The sequence below is a fragment of the Stegostoma tigrinum genome, chromosome 16 (genome assembly GCF_030684315.1).
Source record: "Stegostoma tigrinum isolate sSteTig4 chromosome 16, sSteTig4.hap1, whole genome shotgun sequence".
Taxonomy (NCBI): Eukaryota; Metazoa; Chordata; class Chondrichthyes; order Orectolobiformes; family Stegostomatidae; genus Stegostoma; species Stegostoma tigrinum.
This window is the reverse complement of record NC_081369.1, coordinates 16,753,709-16,778,253: the sequence shown is the minus strand read 5'-3', so window position 1 is coordinate 16,778,253 and position 24,545 is coordinate 16,753,709. Positions and strand designations below refer to the sequence as shown.

Here is a 24,545-nt window from a genome sequence, read left to right as displayed (position 1 = left end):
TCAATGCTGCACTCAGGGTGCAGTGACACCTTACATTGTGTGAAATGGCTCCCAGAACACTTTACACATAGGCAGAGGCACCAGCTTCAGGCCTTGGAGCCAGCTGCAACTTGGGGCTCTTTGCTGGCTTTCTTACAGCTCTCTCACTTTGCATCACGGTATCACTTTGCCATTTTTGCTTGTCATAGAGTCATACAGCATGGAAAGCGAGCCTTCGGTCCAACCAGTCCATGCCAAACATAATCCAAAACTAAACTTTTCCCACCTGCCCACTCCTGGCCCACATCCCTCCAAACCTTTCCAGTTCATGTCATTATCCCATGTCATCTCATTCAGACCTTACAGACACGCTGTATTAATGGTCTTGACTTGCCTTTTATCACAGTCACAAAGCCAGGCAGCTTGTCCTCGTTGTCAGCAATGACTAGTCAAGGGGTGGGGCATGTTGATGCATGTCACCAAGCTGCATTGATCTCACACCCATACCACGTACACAGCAAAGACACTTCAACCAAATGGCCATGTCCAAAAGCCTAAGGGGAGTAGGCAACAGTCCAGGGGTTCCAGCAGTTAGTCAAGTACATTGTCTAATATCAGTCCAGGGGCCTAAGCCTGATCATTTGGGCTTTGAACCAGTTGGAGTTGGGGTGTCCCAATCACTGCAGTCTGGGGAGCTCATCACAGCCAGTCCTAGGATCTCCGGATCAATCAGGGCTGTCTTTCCAAGTTGGTTGGGGGTGGGGTTGATAATTGTGAGGGGACAACTCAACACGAGACTGGGAGACAACCCAACATGGGGGTGCAAGGAGTGCTATCAGAGCAGGTGGTCATGGACAGTCACTATCACCTCGGCTTTAGATGGAGGGGACAGTCGTAACTATGTTTGGCATGGCTACACCGTATGCCTGTGGCTCGGGGCCAGAGTAGGGAGGTAAGCAGTTAAATAAAACAGTTAGATGGGAACATTAGGAAAGCCAATGTGGTTTACAGGGAGGGCAAGGCAGAAAAGGATATGAAAGTGGGTGGAAGAGGAAATGATTGAGACTGAGGCTGAGACAGTGCCTAACTCCGTGAAATGCTAGCTGTGCTATCCATTCTCATCTAAATCACAAGTGCATTACTGAAATGGAAAATGGCTGCTTCCTTATGGAGTAAGTGCCTTATAATCATAAAATCCCAACAGTGGAAGCAAGCCATTCAGCCAATTCCAATCCTCTGAAGATCATTCCAGATTGCATCCAGACCCACTCTCCTACCCAATAACATTGCATTTCCCTTGGCCAATCCACCTAACCTGCACACCTCTGGACTGTGGGAGGAAACCAGAGCACACCTACACAGACACGGGGAGAATACAGACAAACAATCACCCAAGGCTGGAATTGAACCTGGGTCCCTGGTGTTGTGAGGCAGCAGTGCTAATCACTGCCACCATACCATTCTCATTTTTGAGGGTATAGGCTCTACTTTTTTGCATGATGTGAGCCCCTTCCAGGGCAATAATATTAATCAGACACTCATACAGGGCAGGCCAAAGACATCTGTCATCACATAATTCTACACGTGGACCTCATGCACTGACCTACACAAAAGCAAAATCCTACGGCTGCTAGAAATCTGAAACAAGAACAGAGAATGCTGGAAAAACTCAGCAGGTCCAGTAGCATCTGTGGAGAGAGAAACAGCGTCAAAGTTTTGAGTCCGACTGACCCTTCTATAGTTTTTAATAACATCCGGTAAAGAGTCACACTGGACCTGAAACATTAACTCAATCTCTTTCTCCACAGATGCTGCCAAACCTGCCGAGTTTCTCCAGCATATTCCATGCTATTTACAAATATAGCTGACCAATTTAGTCTTTTTATACGTTTTCTGTTGTTTAATAGAAGCTATGGTTAAGTCAACAATATGTCTGTAGTTCCTTCATTCAATCCTTTCATGCTGGTAAGGGTACTATGGGAAAGATACCTACCACACAGACTGGGTTAGAACAATATATGGCACTGAAGATGGCTAGCCTCTACTCTGATTCTTACAGCTGTAGCTAAAATGACACTTGCTCATGCTGAAAAGCAAACATATATTTATGTACATTATTACGCATTTATATTGAGGTTTCACCCCTGCCACCTATGTGCTCTCAGAAGGCGTGCTTATTCCTTGACCTCCCACTATGTCTTGGTTGAGTTCTAGGGTCTGTAGCTGAGGTGGGAAGAATCTGCCTTACCGTACAGCCTGTTGGCCTTCGAGTTTAGAGCAGGCAACCCCAGAGATATTTGTGCTACATTCGTGTGTCCTGTTTAGATGCAAGGTCACCGGACTCGAGTTGACCTGTCGCAAGGCTGGGGATTGTAGGCAGGATGGAGGTACAGTGGACTGGGCATCTCTGAACTGTCCTGAGCAGAGACGAGGGGTCAATATGTTCTTCAAATTCCATCTGCATGTTGCCAGGAATGGAGGGTTTGAGTTAAAAGGAGAGGCTGGACAGGCTGGGATTTCTTTCCCTGGCGAGAAGGAAGTTGAGAGGTGGTGTTATAGAGGTTTATAAAATAATGGCGGATTTAGATAAGGTGAATGGCAGGTGTCTAGGGTGGGAGATTTCAGGACTGGGGGCATATTCTTAAGGTGAGAGGAGAAAGACTTAAAAAAGACATGAGGGGCAATTTTTTTACACAGAGAGTGGTTTGTATGTGGAATGAACTTCCAGAGGAAGCTATGGATGTGAGTACAGTTACAATGTTTAAAAGACATTCGGGTAAGTGCATGAATAGGAAATGTTTGAAGGGATATAGGCCAAGCGCAGGCAGGTGGGACTAGTTCAGTTTGGGATAATGGTTGGCATAGGGTGGTTGGACCAATGGGTCTGTTTCCTTGCTGTATGTCTGTGACTCTTAAAGATGTCACTGCCCTTATCTTCTGCAGAACAGGCACCTCCAGGGAGATGAAGATCCCTCGATCCCTGTTGGTGAGCACCAATAACTGGACTGATGGAGTTCTGTCCTGAAGACACTGAAAATACCCGACCTAGCTCTCCACAGCAGTCACCAACCTGTCCCTGGATGGAGCCAGACTATCACATGCCAGTGACTGCAGAATACAGGGAGTTTCAGTGGAGACCTCCAACCTCTGATTCAGTTTCCTGAATGTCTCTGAAAAACCTGCCTGCTGATCCTATGCTTGTGCATTTGAATGAAGTTATTAATGACTGACCCTAGGGGCTCCTCTCCTGCCCAGGCCTGGGTAGGTAGCTGGTCTCTGGCAGGCCTCCGACTGCCAGAAGCCTGAATGGGAGGGGAGTGGTGGTGGTAGTTGGGGGGGGGGGGGGGGTGGAGTGTTCTTCCTTAGACAGCTGCAGGCTGTCACAGGGAGGCTGTCACCAGATTGTGTTCCTACACTTTCTCAGCCTGAGCTGGTGAGGGCTAAAGGAGGCAGCATTGTCACTGCTTCCAGTGAAGAATCTGTGGCTTTGTAAGTCAGAGGAGGAGCTGATGCCCTGAGGGTCTGCTTTCTTCACAGCAGTAACTGTGGGGATGCCTCCGAAGCCTGCAGCCGACAACGGTTCACCCTCTAGTTGATGATAGATCCTCAGGGCTCGTTTATAAAACAGTACTGAACACACAGAAATTCATCAGAAAATGCCTGGGACACTGGAAAAGAGTAAACTGTGATAAAAGATACTTTTAAAATGACTCTGATCACACTCCTGATTAAGGCCTGTCTGCTTAGTATGTGATTTAAATTGCTACATCTCACTCTGACCGAACCCCTTTCCACTATTTTACCTGTCACGATGGCCTCCGGCAAATATAGACCAGGGGCTGGCAGCCAGCTTGGTTTCACAGGGCTTTGAAATATCCCCATCACTTACTTTAAAGCATCCCTGATAACTCAGATGATAGAAATCAGGAATTTTGTACCCAGCTCAAAAGCAACATGCTATTGAAACTGACCCTGCTCCATTCAATCCAAGACAGCGCCCTGCAAACAGCTGAAAAGATCAGACTTTTGTGATTGATATGCAGCACAATGGGAGGGTAAGTAACTCGCTTTTGAATTGGATCCATGTTGTGATAAAAGCCTTTAGATAACTCTTACGTTAGTCCATTAGCTTTAGACACTGTGTATAACTCCATGCCTAAATGTGTTCAATTTTCTACATAGACATCAACTGTTTGAATGGAAAAGCTTCAACCATCTCTGACAGAGCAAGAGGTTATTTTCACTTTGTGGTTCTGGTGAACAGAACTTTCTTGCTTTTTGTAGCCAGTCTTAACATCAAACATCCATGGACTTTGGCATCTGACGTGCCAGCTTTCAAGAACCAAATGGCACATCTCTTATCCAGGGCTCCTTGGGCTGCACTGGCAACTATCATTGCAATGCTGCAGCAAGGCCACTGTGCACTATGGCACGAGCACCCAGCTCATAGACTGGACCAGGCTGCTCCTCCGGGTGTTCACTTGCTGTCTGAGTGCTCCCTGACTCGGAGCCTACCTCTCTGCTCAGAGCAGCATCCCTACCTTGCCGTTTGGTGCTCCCCCTGCCACTAACCCCACCCTCAGCCAGAGATACCAGGCTCAAGGAACAGTGTGGGAGTAATAACTGCAGATGCTAGAATCAGAGATACCACAGCTGGAGGAACACAGCAGGCCAGGCAACATTAGAGGAGCAGGAAAGTTGATGTTTCAGCTTGGGACCCTTCTTCAGAAATTTCTGAAGGCACTTGTCATGGTTGTCAGCAGTCCCCGCATGTCAAGTCAAGGCAGATGGCCCCTGGTGAGGGGAATCCCACCCAGTAAGTCAAGGGCAACCTCCAATACCCATCTGTGGGATTGGTCAAGGTCAGTCAAGTTCAGGTTCAGGCGCAGGGTGCTCAGAGTCAGGATCCTCTCCTCACAGGAGAAAAGTTGATGAGGGTCGAGCTGCGGATGTGGTGTATATGGACTTCAGTAAGGCATTTGATAAGGTTCCCCATGGTAGGCTCATTCAGAAGGTCAGGAGGAATGGGATACAGGGGAACTTAGCTGCCTGGATACAGAATTGGCTGGCCAACAGAAGACAGCGAGTGGTAGTAGAAGGAAAATATTCTGCCTGGAAGTCAGTGGTGAGTGGGGTTCCACAGGGCTCTGTCCTTGGGCCTCTACTGTTTGTAATTTTTATTAATGACTTGGATGAGGGGATTGAAGGATGGGTCAGCAAGTTTGCAGACGACACAAAGGTTGGAGGTGTCGTTGACAGTATAGAGGGCTGTTGTAGGCTGCAGCGGGACATTGACAGGATGCAGAGATGGGCTGAGAGGTGGCAGATGGAGTTCAACCTGGATAAATGCAAGGTGATGCATTTTGGAAGGTCGAATTTGAAAGCTGAGTACAGGGTTAAGGATAGGATTCTTGGCAGTGTGGAGGAACAGAGGGATCTTGGTGTGCAGATACATAGATCCCTTAAAATGGCCACCCAAGTGGACAGGGTTGTTAAGAAAGCATATAGTGTTTTGGCTTTCATTAACAGGGGGATTGAGTTTAAGAGTCGTGAGATCTTGTTGCAGCTCTATAAAACTTTGGTTAGACCGCACTTGGAATACTGCGTCCAGTTCTGGTCGCCCTATTATAGGAAAGATGTGGATGCTTTGGAGAGGGTTCAGAGGAGGTTTACCAGGATGCTGCCTGGACTGGAGGGCTTATCTTATGAAGAGAGGTTGACTGAGCTTGGTCTCTTTTCATTGGAGAAAAGGAGGAGGAGAGGGGACCTAATTGAGGTATACAAGATAATGAGAGGCATAGATAGAGTTGATAGCCAGAGACTATTTCCCAGGGCAGAAATGGCTAGCACGAGGGGTCATAGTTTTAAGCTGGTTGGTGGAAAGTATAGAGGGGATGTCAGAGGCGGGTTCTTTACACAGAGAGTTGTGAGAGCATGGAATGCATTGCCAGCAGCAGTTGTGGAAGCAAGGTCATTGGGGTCATTTAAGAGACTGCTGGACATGCATATGGTCACAGAAATTTGAGGGTGCATACATGAGGATCAATGGTCGGCACAACATTGTGGGCTGAAGGGCCTGTTCTGTGCTGTACTGTTCTATGTTCTAAACATCAGAAAGCCCACCACCCACCTTGAATCTTCCTGACCTATCAAGTGGCTGCCTTCCTCCTGGACTGAGAAAGAGACAAAAGTCGGTGGCAGAGTGTTTGGAGGAGTGGGGGAATGTCGTGGCAGGGTAAGTAGGCAGCACAGAGGTCATGCAGGGTCAGTGGTGCCAGGAGGTCAGAGTGAGTGAGGATGAGTGAGAGAAGACGATGCTGGCAATAGTGAGAGGGAGAGAGCAGGGCCCTGGGTGAGAGGTGGGTACAACAGCAGAGACAGAGTGAGAAATATCAGAGAGAAGATAGTGGCACTCATATGAGTAGAGTGGAGCAGGTCTAGTGACCCAGTTATAGGAAGAATATTATCAAGTTGGAGAGGAATCAGAAGAGATTGATCACAATGTGGCTGGGCATGGAAAGTTTGAATTTTAAGGAAATGCTGGATAGGCTGGGACTTTTTCCGCTGGAGCGCGGGAGGTTGAGTGGCGACCTGACAGAAGTTTATAAAATAATGAGAGGTATAGATAGAGTTGATGGTACAAAAACTGAAGTTGCTGGAAAAGTTCAGTCGGTCTGGCACCATCTGTGAAGAAAAATCAGAGTTAATGTTTCGTGTACGGTGACCATTCCTCAGAACTGAGGGTAGCTGGGAAAATATCAGTTTATGTGCAGAAGATAGGGTGGGAGAGGGAGTAAGGTGTAAACCACTGCTGGGGATAGAGGCCAAAGAGAGAGATGAACAGTTGGACATACAAAGGAGCTGATAGCGATTGGGCTAGGAGGGTGAATAGCTGTTAATAAAGATTGTTAGTGACTAACAATAAGTAGTATGTACTGGCAGGCCGTGATAACAAGGCCTGGTGTCTGGGGTAGGGGACTAGGAAATGGAAGAGTACGGGCTCCAAAATTATTGAACTTGATATTGAGTCCAGAGGGCTGCAGAGTCCCCAAGCAGAAAATGTGGTGTTGTTTTTTCAACTTGCATTGATCTTCTCTGGAACACTGCAGCAAGCCAGAGAGAGAGACATTGGCCAGAGAACAGGTGTGTTACAGTGGCAGGCAACTGGAAGCTCAGGGGATAGTTGGAACTGCCAATGCTGGAGTCTGAGATAACAAGGTGTAGAGCTGGAGGAACGCAGCAGGCCAAGCAGCATCAGAGGAGCAGGAAAGCTGACGTTTCGGGCCTGGACCCTTCAGAAGAAAATGGTTTTCTGACTTTCTGAAGAAGGGTCCAGACCCGAAACATCAGCCTTCCTGCTCCTCTGATGCTGCCTGGCCTACTGTGTTCATCCAGCTCTACACCTTGTTACCTCTATCGTTTACTCGTTACTGCCTGCTCCCTTATCTTCTGCACATAAACTGATACTTTCCTAGCTGCTGTCCATTCTGAGGAAGGGTCACGGGACCCGAAAAATTAACCCTGATTTTTCATCACAGATGCTGCCAGGTCTGCTGGGCTTTTCCAGCAACTTCTGTTTTTGTTCCTGATTTACTGAATCTGCAGTTCTTTCGGTTTTTATTAAAGTTGATGATAGTTGTCTTTTCCCTAAAATGGGGAATTTCAAGCCCAAGGAGCACATTTTCAAGATGAGAGGAGAGAGATTTGAAAAAGACATTGAGGCAAGTTTTTCATGCAGAGGGTGGTTCGCGTGTGGAATGATCGTCCTGATGAAGTGGTGGATGTGGGTACAATTACAACGCTTAAATGACATTTGATGGATATATGAATAGGAAAGGTTTACGAGGAAATGGGACAGGAACAGGCAGGTGGGACTAGTTTAGTTTGGGATTATGTTTGGCACGGACTGTTTGGACCGAGGGTCTGTTTCTGTGCTGTATGACTCTATGATCAAACTTACTGTGCATTCCTGCAGACAGCTGAGACTACACTGACCAGGATGGCAACTTGGACTGGTCTGGCATGGTCTGGTGCCATGGTACCCTCTGCTGGTCCTGGGGAAGGAGGAGGTTCTGCCTGTACACTACCACATCCAGCACAAGCTTCTAGACCTTCCTCGTTCTTTGCCCTTCTATGCCACGTCCAGGGCAAATGCAGGGCAGTTCCAGGCTAAGAGTGTCTGTCCAGGTGGAAAACAGCCTTTTAAAAATAAAAACCAAAAGAACTGTGGATGCTGTAAATCAGGTACAAAAACAAAATTGCTGGAAAAGCTCAGTAGATCTGGCAGCATCTGTGGAGGAGAAAACAGAGCTAACATTTTGGAGTCCAGTGACCATTCCTCAGAACGGCCTTTTAAAAATGATGCTTGTACCAGGGATGCTGGTCAGTTCTGGGATATTCTGGCAGTGGTGTGTTTCTCTGTGTATGGTGTGTGGTAGAATGGGGCTGGAATCAGGCAAGTGAGATGGCATGTGGTAGCTAGTTAATGAAACGGGTTTGGTTAGACCTCGTGAGAGATTTTGCTCAGCTATGCAGTGCCGAAACCTCCAAGAAACTTGATTAAAAATGACAGCCAAAAAAGAATGATCCAGTCCAGAGCATTTTCGACTCAATCTCTAACATTGATTGTGCGCTTTCTGGTCTTATGTGCAATCACTGTTGACCATACTGTATAAGACAAAACAAACGATTGAACTTTCCACTACAGACATCAGGAACCGATTCATGTCCCAAATACCACTTTTGCCTCAGCAGGATCTTTGCAAAGTTCCAAGCCTCAGTGAAGAGATCTCTGTTCCCAAAGTCACCACTGACCCCCCCACACACTGCTGCCCCCACGCTCACCGCTACCCCCCACTCACTGCTGCCCCCCACTCACTGCTGTCCCTACACACACCAGTGCCCCCACACTCACTGTTGCCCCCCACACACACGCACGGCTGCCCCCACGCTCACTGCTACCCCCAAACACACACCGCTGCCCCCCACACACACAACACTGTTCCCCACACACACAACACTGTCCCCCACACACACAACACTGCCCCCCACACACACCGCTGCCCCTAACACTCATCGCTGACCCCACGCTCACCACTGCCCCCCACATTCACCGCTGACCCCCCCACACACACCGCTGACCACCCACACGCACACCGCTGACTCCCCCACACACACTGCTGACCCCCAACACACACCGCTGACCCCCTACACACACCGTTGCACCCCCCACACTCACCGCCACCCTCGATAGACAACCCTGCCCCCCCCAACTAATCGCTGGCACCCTCACACACACCACTGCCGCCAAACACACACCATTACCCGCCCCACACACATCGCTGCCCCCCCACACTCACCGCTGTCCTCCCATACACACAACACTGCACCCCACACACTCACTGCTACTTCCTGATAGACAACACTGTCCCCCCACACACACCGCTGGCCCCCACACACACCGCTGCCCCCCCACACACACACTGCTGCCCCCCACTGGTGAAGTGAAGGTGGAGCAGGTTGAGAAGGTAGCCAGGAGGGTAGATCTCATTAACATTGAGTGTTACCTCTCTGTAAGACTAAATAGCAGTGTGCCTAGAAGTTGGGACAGAAACCTTACTGCCCATAAATTACCAATGTCCAGAAACATGCTTTCCATAAACTCTACTTCCCCTTTTAGAAGCATTTGGATCATCAAATTTCTCCCTTCCCAGTGAGCTGCCTATAGCAATGTGTTTAGTTTGGGGGCGGGGGCTTCAAATAAAATGAGGCCCGGATGTAAAAATGGATTTGGCCTCCAGTCTACACAATCAGAAGCCAGGGGAAGAAAAGAATGAGAGCCATATTCTGCTCTGCACTACCTGACTATTGTCTGTTATTCATGATAGTCAACCACAGTTCTCAGAACATGGCAGAATCCTTCAATTTACTGTTACCCACAGTGAAGGTGTAATGCAATGTCTCAAACCCTTGGGAATCCCAGCATACAAAGGTTGAATACATCAGCTCAGTGGGAGCACAATGTTGTGGGCAGGGTCAGAGACAGTCCATTTGGAAGGAAGAAGGTTGGGTCAGGATTTGCAAGACGCAAGGTCTCTGGGAGAGGTGTAGTTGGATGTCTGTGTGCTAGCCTGCTAACCAACCCATCAGGAGTTAGATGGTGTGTTTAACAGTTAAATAGTTGATAAGGTGCTATATTGTGGAAAATAAAAGCTCATGGTGTATAGGGAAACATATTGATAGATGGGAGATTGGCTGGCTAACAGCAAGTGGGCAGGAAGAACAAATGGGTGTTTTCAGACTGACAGAATGTCACACGTGGTGTACCACAGGCGTCAGTGCTGAGGCCACAACGCTTTACAATTTATATAAATGATTGAATGAAGGGACTGAGGATATGGTAGCTACATTTGCTGACAGTGCAAGGATGGGTAGGCAAGTGAGTTATGCAGAAGATATAAGGAGCCTGCAAAGTGAAGCAGATAATTTAAGTGACTATGCAAAGATCTGGTAAACGGAATATAATAAGGGAAAGTGGGAAGTTTTCCATTTTGGCATAAAAATAAGCACATTATCAAAATCAAGGGTGGATGCAGGGGTCTGAGATGCAGAGAGATCTGGGTGTCCTTGACATGAATCACAGAAGGTGAGCAAGCAGGTATATCATGTAATCAGCAAAGCTAATAGAATATTATTGCAACGAGAATTGAACACAACAGCAAGGAGGCTATGCTTCAGTTGTGCAGGGCATCTGCATTACTGCGTACAGTACTAGTCACCTCACCTATAGAAGGATGTTAATGCATTGGAAGCAGTTTAGAGAAGGTTTACTGTGCAAATACCTGGAATGGGCAGTTTGCCTTGTGAGGGAAAGACTAGACAGGCTCAGCTTGTATTCTCTGGAGTTTAAAAGAGTCAGAGGTGGAATGATTGAAACATAAGATCCTGAGGGGATTTGACCAGGTGGATGTTGAAAGGATGTTTCCCCTTGTGGGAGAATTTAGAAAGGGGGGGCATAATTTAAAAACAAGGCATTGCTCCTTTAAATCAGAGTTGAGGAAACAATTTTTTTCTCTCAGAGGGTTGTGTGTCTTTGGAATTCCCTTCCTCAAAAGGCAGTGGATGCAGAATCTTTAAATGTTTTTATGCAGAAGTAGATATATTCTTGCAGACCAACGGGTGAAAGATTATCAGGGGATTGCAGGAATGTGAATCTGAGGTTAAAATCACATCAGCCATGATCATATTTGATGGGACAGCAAGCTGAAAATACTGGGTGGTCTACTTTTTGTGAGTTCACCTTAACAATGTTCAATATCCTTTGAACTTCGGACAGCAACATTTCTGACTGTTAGACGTATTATAATTAAATCCTGATACAAACATACAGTCAAATGTATACAGAAGCATGCAGTGCCATTGTTAAACATAAAGGGCATTAAGCAAATATGAGACAAAATCCAGAGATAATCATCAGAAAGTGGGCCGGAAAATGCAAAATATATACATAAAAATATCTTACACTGTTTATTTGATACGTTGATAGGCCGAGACGAAGCAAGACAGGAGATTACTTCTGTAAACCATAATCAGCAAGACCCATAGAACTGCTTAGCCTGTTTCTGCATTGTAACGATTATAGAACATAGAACAGTACAGCACAGAACAGGCCCTTCAGCCCACAATGTTGTGCCGACCATTGATCCTCATGCGTGCACCCTCAAATTTCTGTGACCATATGCATGTCCAGCAGTCTCTTAAATGACCCCAATGACCTTGCTTCCACAACTGCAGCTGGCAACGCATTCCATGCTCTCACAACTCTCTGTGTAAAGAACCCGCCTCTGACATCCCCTCTATACTTTCCACCAACCAGCTTAAAACTATGATCCCTCGTGCTAGCCATTTCTGCCCTGGGAAATAGTCTCTGGCTATCAACTCTATCTATGCCTCTCATTATCTTGTATACCTCAATTAGGTCCCCTCTCCTCCTCCTTTTCTCCAATGAAAAGAGACCAAGCTCAGTCAACCTCTCTTCATAAGATAAGCCCTCCAGTCCAGGCAGCATCCTGGTAAACTTCCTCTGAACCCTCTCCAAAGCATCCACATCTTTCCTATAATAGGGCGACCAGAACTGGACGCAGTATTCCAAGTGCGGTCTAACCAAAGCTTTATAGAGCTGCAACAAGATCTCACGACTCCTAAACTCAATCCCCCTGTTAATGAAAGCCAAAACACCATATGCTTTCTTAACAACCCTGTCCACTTGGGTGGCCACTTTAAGGGATCTATGTATCTGCACACCAAGATCCCTCTGTTCCTCCACACTGCCAAGAATCCTATCCTTAATCCTGTACTCAGCTTTCAAATTCGACCTTCCAAAATGCATCACCTCGCATTTATCCAGGTTGAACTCCATCTGCCACCTCTCAGCCCATCTCTGCATCCTGTCAATGTCCCGCTGCAGCCTATAACAGCCCTCTATACTGTCAACGACACCTCCGACCTTTGTGTCATCTGCAAACTTGCTGACCCATCCTTCAATTATGCAATATCACTTAATGAAACTTTAATTCACAGTCATGGCAAGTAACTGCATATGATTATCATAGCAATGTATAAATTAAATCTGTTAGATGGTCATGCCCAATTATCTGTAGAGAACTGGTAAAGGTGTTAGACATAAAATGCAAGTGGTAAAGTAAAAGATTAAAGAAAGCAGTGGATTTGAAATGTGTAATCAAATGCCGATATTTTCTAATCAGGAATGTACTTGTTTCAAGGTCTGCCTACATGTTTGCATGCAGGGTCAGTTTGATTTTGGTATGCTGAACAATGAGCTGTAACTTAATGGGTACCTCTAATTCAGAAGATAGTACTGAGAGACTGCTGCATTGTTGAAAGCGCAGTCCTTGGGATGAAATGTTAAACTGCTCCCTCTCAGGTGAGGTAAAACATCCTGTGGCACTATTTTGATGAAAGGCAGGAAAGATAACACCTGTTGAACCCACCGATGGCAGGTCACTAGACTTGAAACGCTAACTCTGCTTCTCTCTCCACAGTTGCTGCCAGGGTTTCTGTGTTTCTCCAGCAAGTTCTGTTTGTGTTTAATTTTCCAGGCAAATGCATGCTGTTTAATCATTATCATGAAAGGGCAGATTATCTGATCACTATCACATCACTATTTTGGGAGCTTGTTGTTTGCAAATTGTCTAGTGTGTTTCCCATGGTATAATAGTGAGTACACTTCAAAGGTCCTTCACTAGTTGTAAAGTGCTCTGGGGTGAACTGAAGTTGTGAACAGCTTGATGTTCAAACTGGTTTTGCGAAGTGGGGGAGCGGTTGAGCTCAAGGTGGAGGCATACCTGAGCAGTAAGAACAAGTAAAAATTTAGGGGCAAAAACAGAAGTTGCTGGAAACGCTCAGCAGGTCTGGCAGCATCTGTGAAGAAAATATCAGAGTTAACGTTTCGGGTCCAGTGACCCTTTCCAAGAACTTTTCCAGCAACTTCTGTTTTTGTTCCTGATTTACAGCATTCACAGTTCTTTCAGTTTTTAAAATTTAGGGGACTTGGTGTGGCCGGTCCAGCGAAAGAGGAAAACACTCCCATTATCCGTTGTGGTTTTGAGGAATACCTTTCTTGCCACAGCCCCCATCTTGGCCACACAGCCTCAGGCTGTGAGGGCTCTCCTGCGCTGTCATCCCAGCCACCTTGCCCCCACCCAACCCATGGTCTGCAGGAAGGACTTGACCTCTATGAAGCTGACGACCTTCACAAATGGAGCAGGGAACCAATGCACTTGTAGCCTTTCACTGGGAAACATCCCCTGCTGTCAGACTATGCCAGAGAGATGGCCCATTGTCGCTACCAATTTCTTCTTACGCCACCTGAAAACCACAAAAGTCTTATTTTTCTTTCCAAATGATCCTAAAATAAGAAATTATCAATGTGGCTTGGACGATTAAGGTAAATCCAATAAACCGCATCGATATCTTAGAGTATGTTACAGAGAAACCTGAATATTGGAGATCTTAAGACATTCAGAAGGTTTTTGACAATATTCAATGTGAAAGGCTTCTCAATATGCTGAGAATCCAGGTTAGACTGTAAGATTACCAATGACATTCCCTGGAGGATAGAGAGTCCTGTGGAAAGGTTTTTTTTTAGGCAGCGGATGTGCTCCATGGCTTAACACAGTGCTGGACTTCATTTAAATAAATTAACACCAACTACTTGCAAATTTGACATAAAATGATAGATATTGGACCAAAAGCTTTGTCAATGGTTTGGGCTTTAAGGACAGTTTTAAACTAAGAAGAGAAAGGGAGAAGTAGAGGGGTTTATGGAGAAAATACCAGTGCATGGTCTTTTAGGTAACGGAAAGCACTTCTGTCAATGGTTAAAAGAAGTGAAAGAGATATTTACAAGAGGCCAGAGACTGTTATAGGAAGGTTATTACTAAGCTGGAGAGTGTTCATAAGACATTACCAGGATGTTGCCAGGAATGGTGGGTTTGAGTTGCAAGGAGAAGCAGGATAGGCTAGGACTTTCATCAGTGGAGCGTAAGAGGTTGCGAGGTGACCTTATAGATGTTTATAGAATAATGAGGGGTATAAGATAAGGTGAATGATAGGTCTCTATTCCCTAGGATGGAAGATTTCATGATTAGGGGTCAGATTTTTAAGGTGAGAGGACAAAGATTAAAAAAAAAGACATGAGGGGCAATTTTTTACAGTGTGGATCGTGTGTGGAATGAACTTGGATGTGGGTACAGTTACAACATTTGAAAGACCCTTAGATAAGAAATGTCTAAAGAGATATCAGCCAAGCGCAGGCAGGTGGGAATAGTTTAGTTTGGGATAATGGTTGGTATGGACCTGGTTCGACCAAAGGATCTATTTCTATTCTGTGTGACACTAAGACTACAGTAAAATGGAACTTTTCTGAGGTTTTGATCATGAGGTAAATTCGAAAAGTAATTAAAAGGTTTTCTTTAATCTTGAACAACAGTGTCACAGCAAAACCAATGCAAAATGATGCAGCAAAGGAATTGCTTGAGAATTTAGGCCATTTGTGTAAATAGGGTGACAGATGGAATCCGATATTTGGTATGCAAACATTTCATAGATCCATTGTTTTATTCTTTTTGAATTCTGAGTAAGTCATATTTGACATGTGACGCTAACTCTCTCCCTTCACAGATACCTCCAGATTTGCTGAAAGTTTCCATCAGCTTCTGGTTTTTGTTTGCTTTTCAGCACCTATAGTATTTTAGTTTCATTCTCTCAGGCAGAGGTCAGTTTTTCAGTCTGACGCAAGAGGAAACACAAGGTTTTCAAGACTATGTGTGAGCTGGCAATAGAAAACATCAAAAATTTGTGAACGACTTGGAGTCTTTAAACAGTTAGCTGTTTTCCCAGCAGTTAAACTATGAAGCAGGAACATTTCAGTTAGTTGGTGAAAAGAAACTTCTAGAAATCTATACCATCAAGATTGTTGCAACCTAAGAGATAGAAGGTGGAAGTATACCTTGCTGATAATAATAGTACCACAGGTGAAAGTTACTGTTAGATAGGATTCCCGACCCACTTTGTTCGAATAAAAAATCTTATATTGTGGAAGTGGGTAGCTATGTAGCACATGTCTGCAGGGAGTGATAAGGGTGCATTTGGTTTTATAAGGCTGATCTTTGTGGTATCAGCTAGTTAAAATGGAATTTTCCTTTCCATTTGAAGTAACATTTGCATGTTAATTCCTGTGCCATTTTTGTTGATTCTGATTGGTATTAAAATAAAAAAAAGTTAGAAGAAGTTAAATTGTGTGCTAATTTCTTCATTTGGGAATTTTTTTGGGTAAACACAGTTTTTTGCAACAATTCCCCCAGGGGCAATATAACATCAGAAGTTTGGGATAAAGATGGAGGTTTTAAGAACAATCTTAAATGAGGAAAAAGTGACTGAGGGGTTCAGGGAAGGATATTCAGGGTTTAGTGTAAAAGAGCATGATAATAATAACGAACAATAATAACGATAAGGGATGATAACAATCAAGGGTACAGAAAAGGCGAGAGCTAAAGCCACGCAGAAATCTCAGAGGTTTGTTGCGCAGCAGAAAGTTACTGAGTTAAGGAAGGGTGGGATCGTGGGAAAGTTTGAGAACAAGATGGACACTTTTTAAACTGTGGCATTAAAGTACTTACAGCCGATGTAGGTTACTGAGCAATGGAATAATGGGTGAATTGGGACCTGATATGAGTTAATCCTGGAGCAGCAGGGACCTGAACACGTTTCAGCAAAGTAGAAGGTTAGTTGCTGGCTTGCGAAGTCTCATGGAAACCATCAAAGGGTTAAAAGCACAGGACAGAAGTAGGATATAGTGTGCCTCAGGGTAATTATTCAGCCAGTTTCAGGTCAGACCAAAAGTCAGTAAATAAACATAAACCTTCTGCTTTCTCAGGTTCATGAAATGGATATGCTATTGCATCCAGGGGTGAGCCCAACATCCAGTGAAATTCTATGTGGTAGGCAAAGTTCAAGAAAGCTCAGATTATATTGAGAAGTATCAACAGCTGTAAAGTTAAGCGAGTTTATTATTTTATCTGCGTATTTCAAAGAACATTCCTTGAAAATGGTCTCAACAATCTATTCAGCGTGTGTTCTTAGATTACTCAGAATGTAACAAAAACTCTCTATCATCCCAATGCTTTAAATTTCCCATGGTGAGATATTAATTACATGTATTAGTTGTACAGAATTTCAAAGCCTCCTGTACTGGAGCAATTTAAAGGGCAAGTGAAACTCATTCAAAGTGCTCTCGCTCTGTCATAAACAATATACAATTATGAAACTGGCCGTACTAATCCAGAAAAATGTACCTAAAATTTTTAACTAATTCTAGGGATGTGGGCCTTATTGCTAAGCCAGCATTTACTGAGCATCTCTTAGTGCCCTTGAGATGGTGAGCTGTCTTCATGAACCTGTGCAGTCCAGGTAAGTAGACCTGTAGGTTAGGGAGGGAATTCCAACGTTTTTGTCTCAGAGGTAGTGAAGGAATGGTGGTATGATTCCAAGTCAGGAAGGGGTGTGACTTGGAGGGAAGCTTTCAGATGATGGTATTCCCATGTATCTACTGCTTTAGTGGAAGGTGCTTTCTGAAGTTCCTTGGGGAGCTGTTGCAGTGCGTATTGTAGATACATGCTGCTGCCACTGTACAGAGACGGTGGAAGGTGTGAATATTGAAGTTGTTAAATGTGATGGTAATCATTTGACCTGAAATGGCGTTGAGTTTCTTGAGCGGTCCAGGCAAGTGCAGAACATTCCGTTACACACCTGGATAATGCCTTACAGACGGTGGACTAGTTGTGGGGAGACAGGATTCCTAAAAATTCCAAAAGAGAGTCACTGGTCTCAGAATGTTAGCTTTGTTTCTCTCTCCACAGATGCCGCCAGACCAGCTGAGCTTTTCCTGCATTTTCCCTTTTTATTAAGTGTTGTGCTATTAATAACCAGATTCCAGCTTACCAAACTAACCAGACACCAAGAATTCACAGCAGCTACCTGACAGTGATTAGCCTTCATGTTACTCAGCGCCAAACAGCGGCTCAGAGTATAATCCTGGACAGTAGCCTCAGGTACCTCTCGGTTCCTGTGGTCTCAACAATGCCCTGTATAATAAAAGCATAATCTCCCCTCATAATAAATTATATCATTCGATTAGCTCTCCATTTTACTTGCTGTAGCTGCATACTAACTTTTGTGATTGATGCACTAGGGTACCCAGCTCCCTCTGCACCTCACAGAGCTCTGCAGTCTCTCACTGGATACTATGCTGGCTTTTTATTCTTCCTGCAAAAAAGTGGAAATTTCACATTTTACTCCATTTGCCAGATCTCTCCCCACTCACTTCACTTACATCGATGAACCTGTAAAGTCCTTATGTCCTGTATACAGCTTATTTTCCGATCTATCTTTGCGACATCAACAAATTTGGGAACCAGACTTTCTGTCCATTCACACAAATTAATTACGTAAATTGAAAACATTGAGGTCCCAGCACCAATTCCTGATGTAGATCATTCATTAGACCTTGCAACCAGGAAAGGCCCCATTTATACCTACTTTCTGCCTTCTGCTAGCCAGCCTATCTGCTATCTATTTCAACATGTTACCTCCAACACCATGAGCTTTTACTTTCCACAATAGCAGCAATTTAGATAAGACTAATGCGGAAGTGATAGCCAGGGTTCATTTCGTGGAAACAAAACCATAAGTTGCTGGAGAAACTTAGCTGATCTGGCTGCATCTACTGACAGAAAACAAGTTAATATTTCAAGTCCAGTGACCCTTCTTCAAATGATGGCCAGGAAAAGGTGGTCTATGTGCTGAGGACGGGATAGTGGGGGAGAAGGAATGTGCAAAAAGTGGAGATGGGGTCCAGACGGAGAGAGAGAGACAGTAGGCAGGCAAAGAGATGAATGATAGTTTTCCACGAAGAAAGAAAGGATGGCAATAGGGATTATTAGAGATTGAAAATGCATTGGCTGTGCTGAAGTTAATGAGGTGTTTCGGCCCTAAAATTATTTAATTCGATATTGAGTCCTGAAGGCTGCAAGGTCCCCAAGTGGAAAATGAGATGCTGTTTTTCCAGCTTGCGCTGAGCTTCACTGGAGCACAGCAGCAAGCCTGAGACAGAGGTGTTGGCTGGGGAACACGGTGGCATGTTGAAGTGGCCAGCAACAGGAAGCTCAAAATCTTTTTTTTGCAGACAGAATGTAGATGTTCTGCAAAGTGGTTGCCCAGTTTGCATTTCATCTCCCTAAGTGTGAACAACGTTTATACTAGACTAGATTGAGTTAAGTACAGATAAGTTACTACTTCACCTGGAAGGTGTGTCTGAGACCTTGGATACTGAGGAAGGAGGAGGTAAATGGGCAGGTACTTCACCCTCTGCGGTTGCACGGGAAGGTGCCATGGGGATGTTGGGAGGTGTTGGAAGTGAAGGAAGAGTGGACCAGGGTGTCCCAGAGGAAATAGTCCCTGTGGAAGGCTAATAAGGAAGGGGAGGAGAATACGTGTCTGGTGTAGCAGCAATAGTGGCTAATGATCGTTTGGATGCGGAGGCTAGTGGGGTTGCAATCGATGATCAGAGGGACCCTATCAGTTGATGAACGGGAAGAGACAGGTGAGTGCAGAAGTGCAAGAAATGGATCAGAGATGGCTATGAGACCTAGCTACCAATGTGCTGGGGAATCCTCAATTGAGGAAAATGGTTGACATTTCTGAGGCCACCCTGCAGAAATTAGTATCATTGAACAGATGTGAAGGAGATGGAGAAACTGGGAGAATTGAATGGATCCAAAATGTTAACTCTGCTTTCACTCCAGAGATGCTGCCAGATCTGCTGAGTTTCTCCAGCAATTACTGTTCTTATTTTAGATTTCCAGCATCCGCAATTCTTTGTTTAACTTATTTATTGGAAGGTCACCATATCGACACAATCATCCACAATATAAGCTCATGGATAGCAGGTCTCGTTCACTAGTGAACTGACATTCTGGACAAATAGTGACAGCTGACTCATTGGTAGAGGCCAAAGAGGCAGTGCTTGGCAGTGAATAGGAAAGGAAGACGAGAGGTAGAGCTCTACCTTGACGAATATTGTTGACAGAGTTGGATGGTGTAGCTGCAGCTGCTGTTCAGGAGGACTCCCGGAGACAAGTAGAGGGAGGCTAAAGACTTACAGATCTTGGAATATTGAAGGATAGAGTAGCGCCTCGGATGGATAGGGCAGCTGAGAGTAGAGGAATTAAAGAAAGTGTTGTGATAGGAGAGAGAAGTCTCAAAGGTGTAAAGAGAAAACAAAAATGATAAATAGTTTGGAACAAGTCTGGAACACTGGTTGTAGGGAAACCTGACATAAGATTGGCTATACAGCACAGCTGGGATAACAAGGAACAGACAGGAGACAATAAGAGGAAGTCCAGAGTTAAAGTCAGAGGTCCTGTGGTGGGTTAAAGTTGACGAAAGCAAGGTAGAGTCAATTTGAAGTGAGGTCCAGGTTTAAAGATGTGTACAGGATGTATGAGTCCAGAAGCTATTTGAAAGGCAGAATAACACAAGCCAGTTTCTGTAGATTACAAAGTGCAATATGCAAATGCAAAACAAGTGTTTACTTACAACAGTTACAGCATCATTAAGGAGCGACTCTCCAAACACAATGATGAACAGAGTTTCATTAACGTGGACTTCCTCAAACACAGCTATTACTGCTACTGGGTCCACGGCAGATATCAGACTGCCAAAAAGCAAGAAATCGAGCAAATCTGCTTCCACTTTAGGATCTGAAGAAAATGAGCAAGATATTAGAGAAAATTACTTCTACAATAAATATAGTATTTCAGAATTCAGTGAGTGCATACAAACCCTTCCAGATTAGGAGCAGAGGAACAGGAGTAGGCCATTCAGCCCACTGAGCCTGTTCTGCAAATCAATACGATCATTGCCGATCATTCATGCTTTATTTCCCCTGTTATGGATCAGAACCCCCCCCCCCGCCCCACAACAATATATCAAGGGATTTTCCTAGACCCTGACTCTTATTTAAAGGCAAGTGTAAGGTGCTGTGTACAAGATCTAATTTGATTGGTCTCACTACTTGGCTTCAGTGCTTTATTTTTATTTTTACTGCTATTTAAAATACAAACAAAAGAGAGAAGAATTGGTGCAACTTTAACTCAATTGGAAAACTTAATAGAACAATCAATTATCTAACTACTCAACAGCAGCTGCTCCAATACAGTAACATTCCACAGACACCCTTGGTAAAGGCAATTTCAGTAAAATAGATTGTTTCACATGCAACATTTCTCCAGTCCAGGAGGAAAGAACATCAAGAGAAAATTCTGGCAGAGGGGGAGAGAACACAAGCATTTTGCTGGAGCAGGGAGGTATGTATGGCAGTTTCAAAACCCCAACCAGTGAAAGGCAAACCAAAAACCCTGGTTCTGTGGGAGCCTAACTCCATCCATTCATGCTTCATCTCTTGTTCCAACCATACAAAAAGTCAAGGCCTCCCGAGCTGTTTGCTTTATAGGTTTAGAAGAGGCAGTTCATCATCTGAGGCTCAAAACCGCTCTTCAAACAAAAAGCCCAACATTCACCTCTTAAAGCCATAGTATCGTCAACACCCCCATATCATTCCCAAATCTCTTCAGATCCTTTCAATTAAGAAATCTGTCAGTCTGTAGTTTTAAACATACTCAGTGTTGGAGCTTCCATGGTTCTCTAGGGTAGAGAATTCCAAAGATTCACTCCCCTCTGAATAAAATAAAACCTCCTCCATTTTGGTACTGTGTGTCATCCCTTTAATTTTGAAACTGTATCCTTTGGTTCTAGGCAAATACAGAAATCTTACCTGCATTTGCTCTGTGTATCCCTTTAAGTATTTTCTAGATTCCAATGAGTACACCTGTCATTTTTCAAAACAGTCAGAGAGTACCTGCCCAATTTTCTCTATCCTTCTTCAGAGAGCAGTCCTACCATCGCAGAAACAAGTCTGGCATACCTTTGCTGTATTCCATCAAAAACAATAATATCCTTGCAAAGGCAAGGAGACCAACTCTGTATCCAATACTGGTGGTGCAGTCTAGACAAGCTCCTGTACAACTGTGACAACTCCTGCACTCAAATCCTCTTGTGATAAAGACTAACATGCTGTACAACTTTCCATGAGCATGCCACACATGCCTGGCAGGCCTCAGCAACTCACTGTCAAGGACACCCAGGACCCCTTGTACATATACATCTCACACCCTCTTACCATTTCGGAGGCACTTAGCACCAGGGTTCTTTCTAAGTTGCATGGCCCCTCCGAGGGTCCGTGCATGCCAATCGACATGCTGACGCATGCACTTCCGGTTTCTCCAGCTGCTGCTGCACACAGACCTTGGAGTCGGTGCAGTGGCTGGACAAGTTAGAAGGAACGTGAGATCTGCATGCCTGTTCTTTCTACCAAAGAGATAACCTCCTTATTTTTACATTACTTCCCATCTGTCATATTCTTGCCCACTCACTAAGTCTGTCCAAATCCTTTGGAAGGCACTTTGCTCCTTCCTCACAACAATCAATCCTGCTTAGTTTTGTCTCATTCATGTACTTGTGAATTTTACATTTAATAATCATTGATATAGATTGTGAACAGTTGGAGCTCAAATTCTGATCCTTGTGGTATCCCACCGGTAACACCATGCCAGTGTGAGAATGACCCATTTGTTAGCACTCTCCATTTTTTGTATGTTAGCCAATCCTCAATCCACATCAGCACATTGCCTCCTAGTGTTGCGCTTTAATTTTGCTGACAACCTTGTGTGATGGAAGTTATCAAAAGCCTCTCAAAAAACCAAGCAGACTACATCCACTGACTGTCCTTTATCAATCCTGTTAGCAACATCCTTGAAGTACTGCAACAGATTGTCAAACTCAATTTCCCATTCACAAAATCATGCTGCATTTGCTCAATCAAATCATTATTACCCAAGTATCGATATATCACTTTCTTTATCACAGATTCTAGATGTTCTCCTACTAATGTCAGGTTTACGGGATTACCCTGTTCCCTGTTTTCTCTCTCTCTCTCTTCTGAAATAGTGAGGTAGCATTTGCAATTTGCAACCTGCAGGAACCATTGTAGAATCTACAGAACTTTGGAAAATGATTGCAATTGCATCATCTGTCTCCATGTTATCCCGTTCAGTGTTCTGGATTCTGAAATTAGGTACTGGCATTTACCAGTTAATCATTCTCATTAATTTCTCCAGCTTGACCTACTTACTAATTTCCTTCAATTCCTCATTCTCCCTCAACATTTGGATCTTTGATTCTGAGAGATTTCTTGAATTTTCAACAGGAAGACAGACAAAGATAATCATTTGGTTTCTGTGCCAGTTCTCCATTCCTCAGTAAATTCTCCTGACTCCGCTTGTCATGGACCCACATAAGCCTGAGTGAAAGACTTCCTTTTTACATACCAACTGAATTTATGTTAGTCCATTATTACATTTTGTGCTAGTTTGAATTCACATTGTATTCTTCCCTTTTTAATTTTGTTGGTCATCTCTTGTATTCTAAAATCCTTACAATCCTAAAGTTTACCATTATTTCTAGCAACTTTGTAGGCCTTTTCTTTTACACATCTATAATCTTTGACTGCCTTTGTTAGCCATGGTTCACTGACTTGGATTTTTGTGCCTTGAAGGAATGTATATCTGCTGTAAGCGAAGCAACGTAATTTAAAATGCCCACGTACCACAATACCTTTTAATGGATTTTCTCAAACAAAAACAGAAATTGCTGGAAAAACTCAGCAAGTCTGGCAGCAACTGTAGCGAGAAATCAGAGTTAACTTTTCAGGTCCAATGACCCTTCTTCAGAACTGGTTAAGAAGAACTGGCTAAGACAGCATCTCCATTAGTGTATCACTGTCTCAGTACTGTCCTACAAAGTCACCTAGATTCTGGAGTGAGATTTAAATTATGATTCAGAGGTAAGAGTGCTAAAAACTGAGGCATGGCTTACACAACAATACACGATAATGGAGAATCTCTTATTGAGTCATTTTAGCCTAAACATTGTACAGTGTTATGCTGAAATTCAATCAAAACATGCCACCCCAAGACAAGCTTCGTATTCTTCAAACTCTTCAATCTTTGTCAGACCAACAAATTAAAGCTTGTGTTTAATTCAAAGCAAGGGAGGAGTGCTGCGTCTGTCACTTTCCATAGCCTCTGCAAACCTGCCCTAAATTCTATGGCAGTGCATTGTACCAAACATGGTTCCCCATCAGCTATTAGTACCCAACTGTGATTAAAGCAGCAAAAATACTGGCAGCAGTATGCAAGAGGAGGCAATCTTTTAAACTGTGTGTTAGAAATAAAAAGGATTTCAAAACAAAAATCTTTAAGAAATAGCTTCGTTTGTTTTGCAAGGGTAAAACAGTCCTTCACCAAAATTGATCAGCCAACAGTGCTCACCAGAATGATTTATGTTTGGGTCATGTTATTGTTCACACATATTACATCAACGTCATCTCTCCTCTGACTATAATTCAATCCCAGCACCTGCTACTGTAGGAAAGCAGCTCAGTGTTTGCAATCAACAAACATGCCTTTTGGATTTGAGACAAATCTGACCTGAATTAAGCAGCCAGCAGTTATGTCAATGACCAAATGGTGAAAATGTTAAATGTCTGACAGCCAGTTATTGAAGGAGCTTTAGGTCTTGACAAAGTGAGTCATTACACATATGCTCCTCACTCTCCAAACCACCACCAGAGTTATTTCTGATTACACCAAATGAATAAAATAAACCAATTAACTGATAAGGGACCCTATAACAAAAACAAAAACTCCAATGGAAACTTATAAAGTCAAATTGAAATGTCATTCTCAGGGCTGATAATGCACTCCAGCCTTTGTATAGCCCATTGTTCATGGATGACCTCACATGTATCAGTGGACACCATGTACTCCTTTACCATGATCACCGGGAAAAAGTGCCCCTAGTCTTTTGAA

General features: G+C 44.1%; 1 protein-coding gene across 3 annotated transcripts in view; it reads right to left on the bottom strand.

Annotated features, from left to right (window-relative positions):
• slc9a5 (solute carrier family 9 member A5) overlaps window positions 1-24,545 on the bottom strand; it is a 223,689-nt gene that overhangs the window by 99,001 nt on the left and 100,143 nt on the right. For all 3 annotated transcript variants that reach the window (XM_048547227.2, XM_048547228.2, XM_048547229.2), the window contains exon 3: window positions 20,155-20,318. In XM_048547227.2, the coding sequence (XP_048403184.2) occupies window positions 20,155-20,318 (164 nt within the window). The remainder of the gene's footprint in view (window positions 1-20,154; window positions 20,319-24,545) is intronic.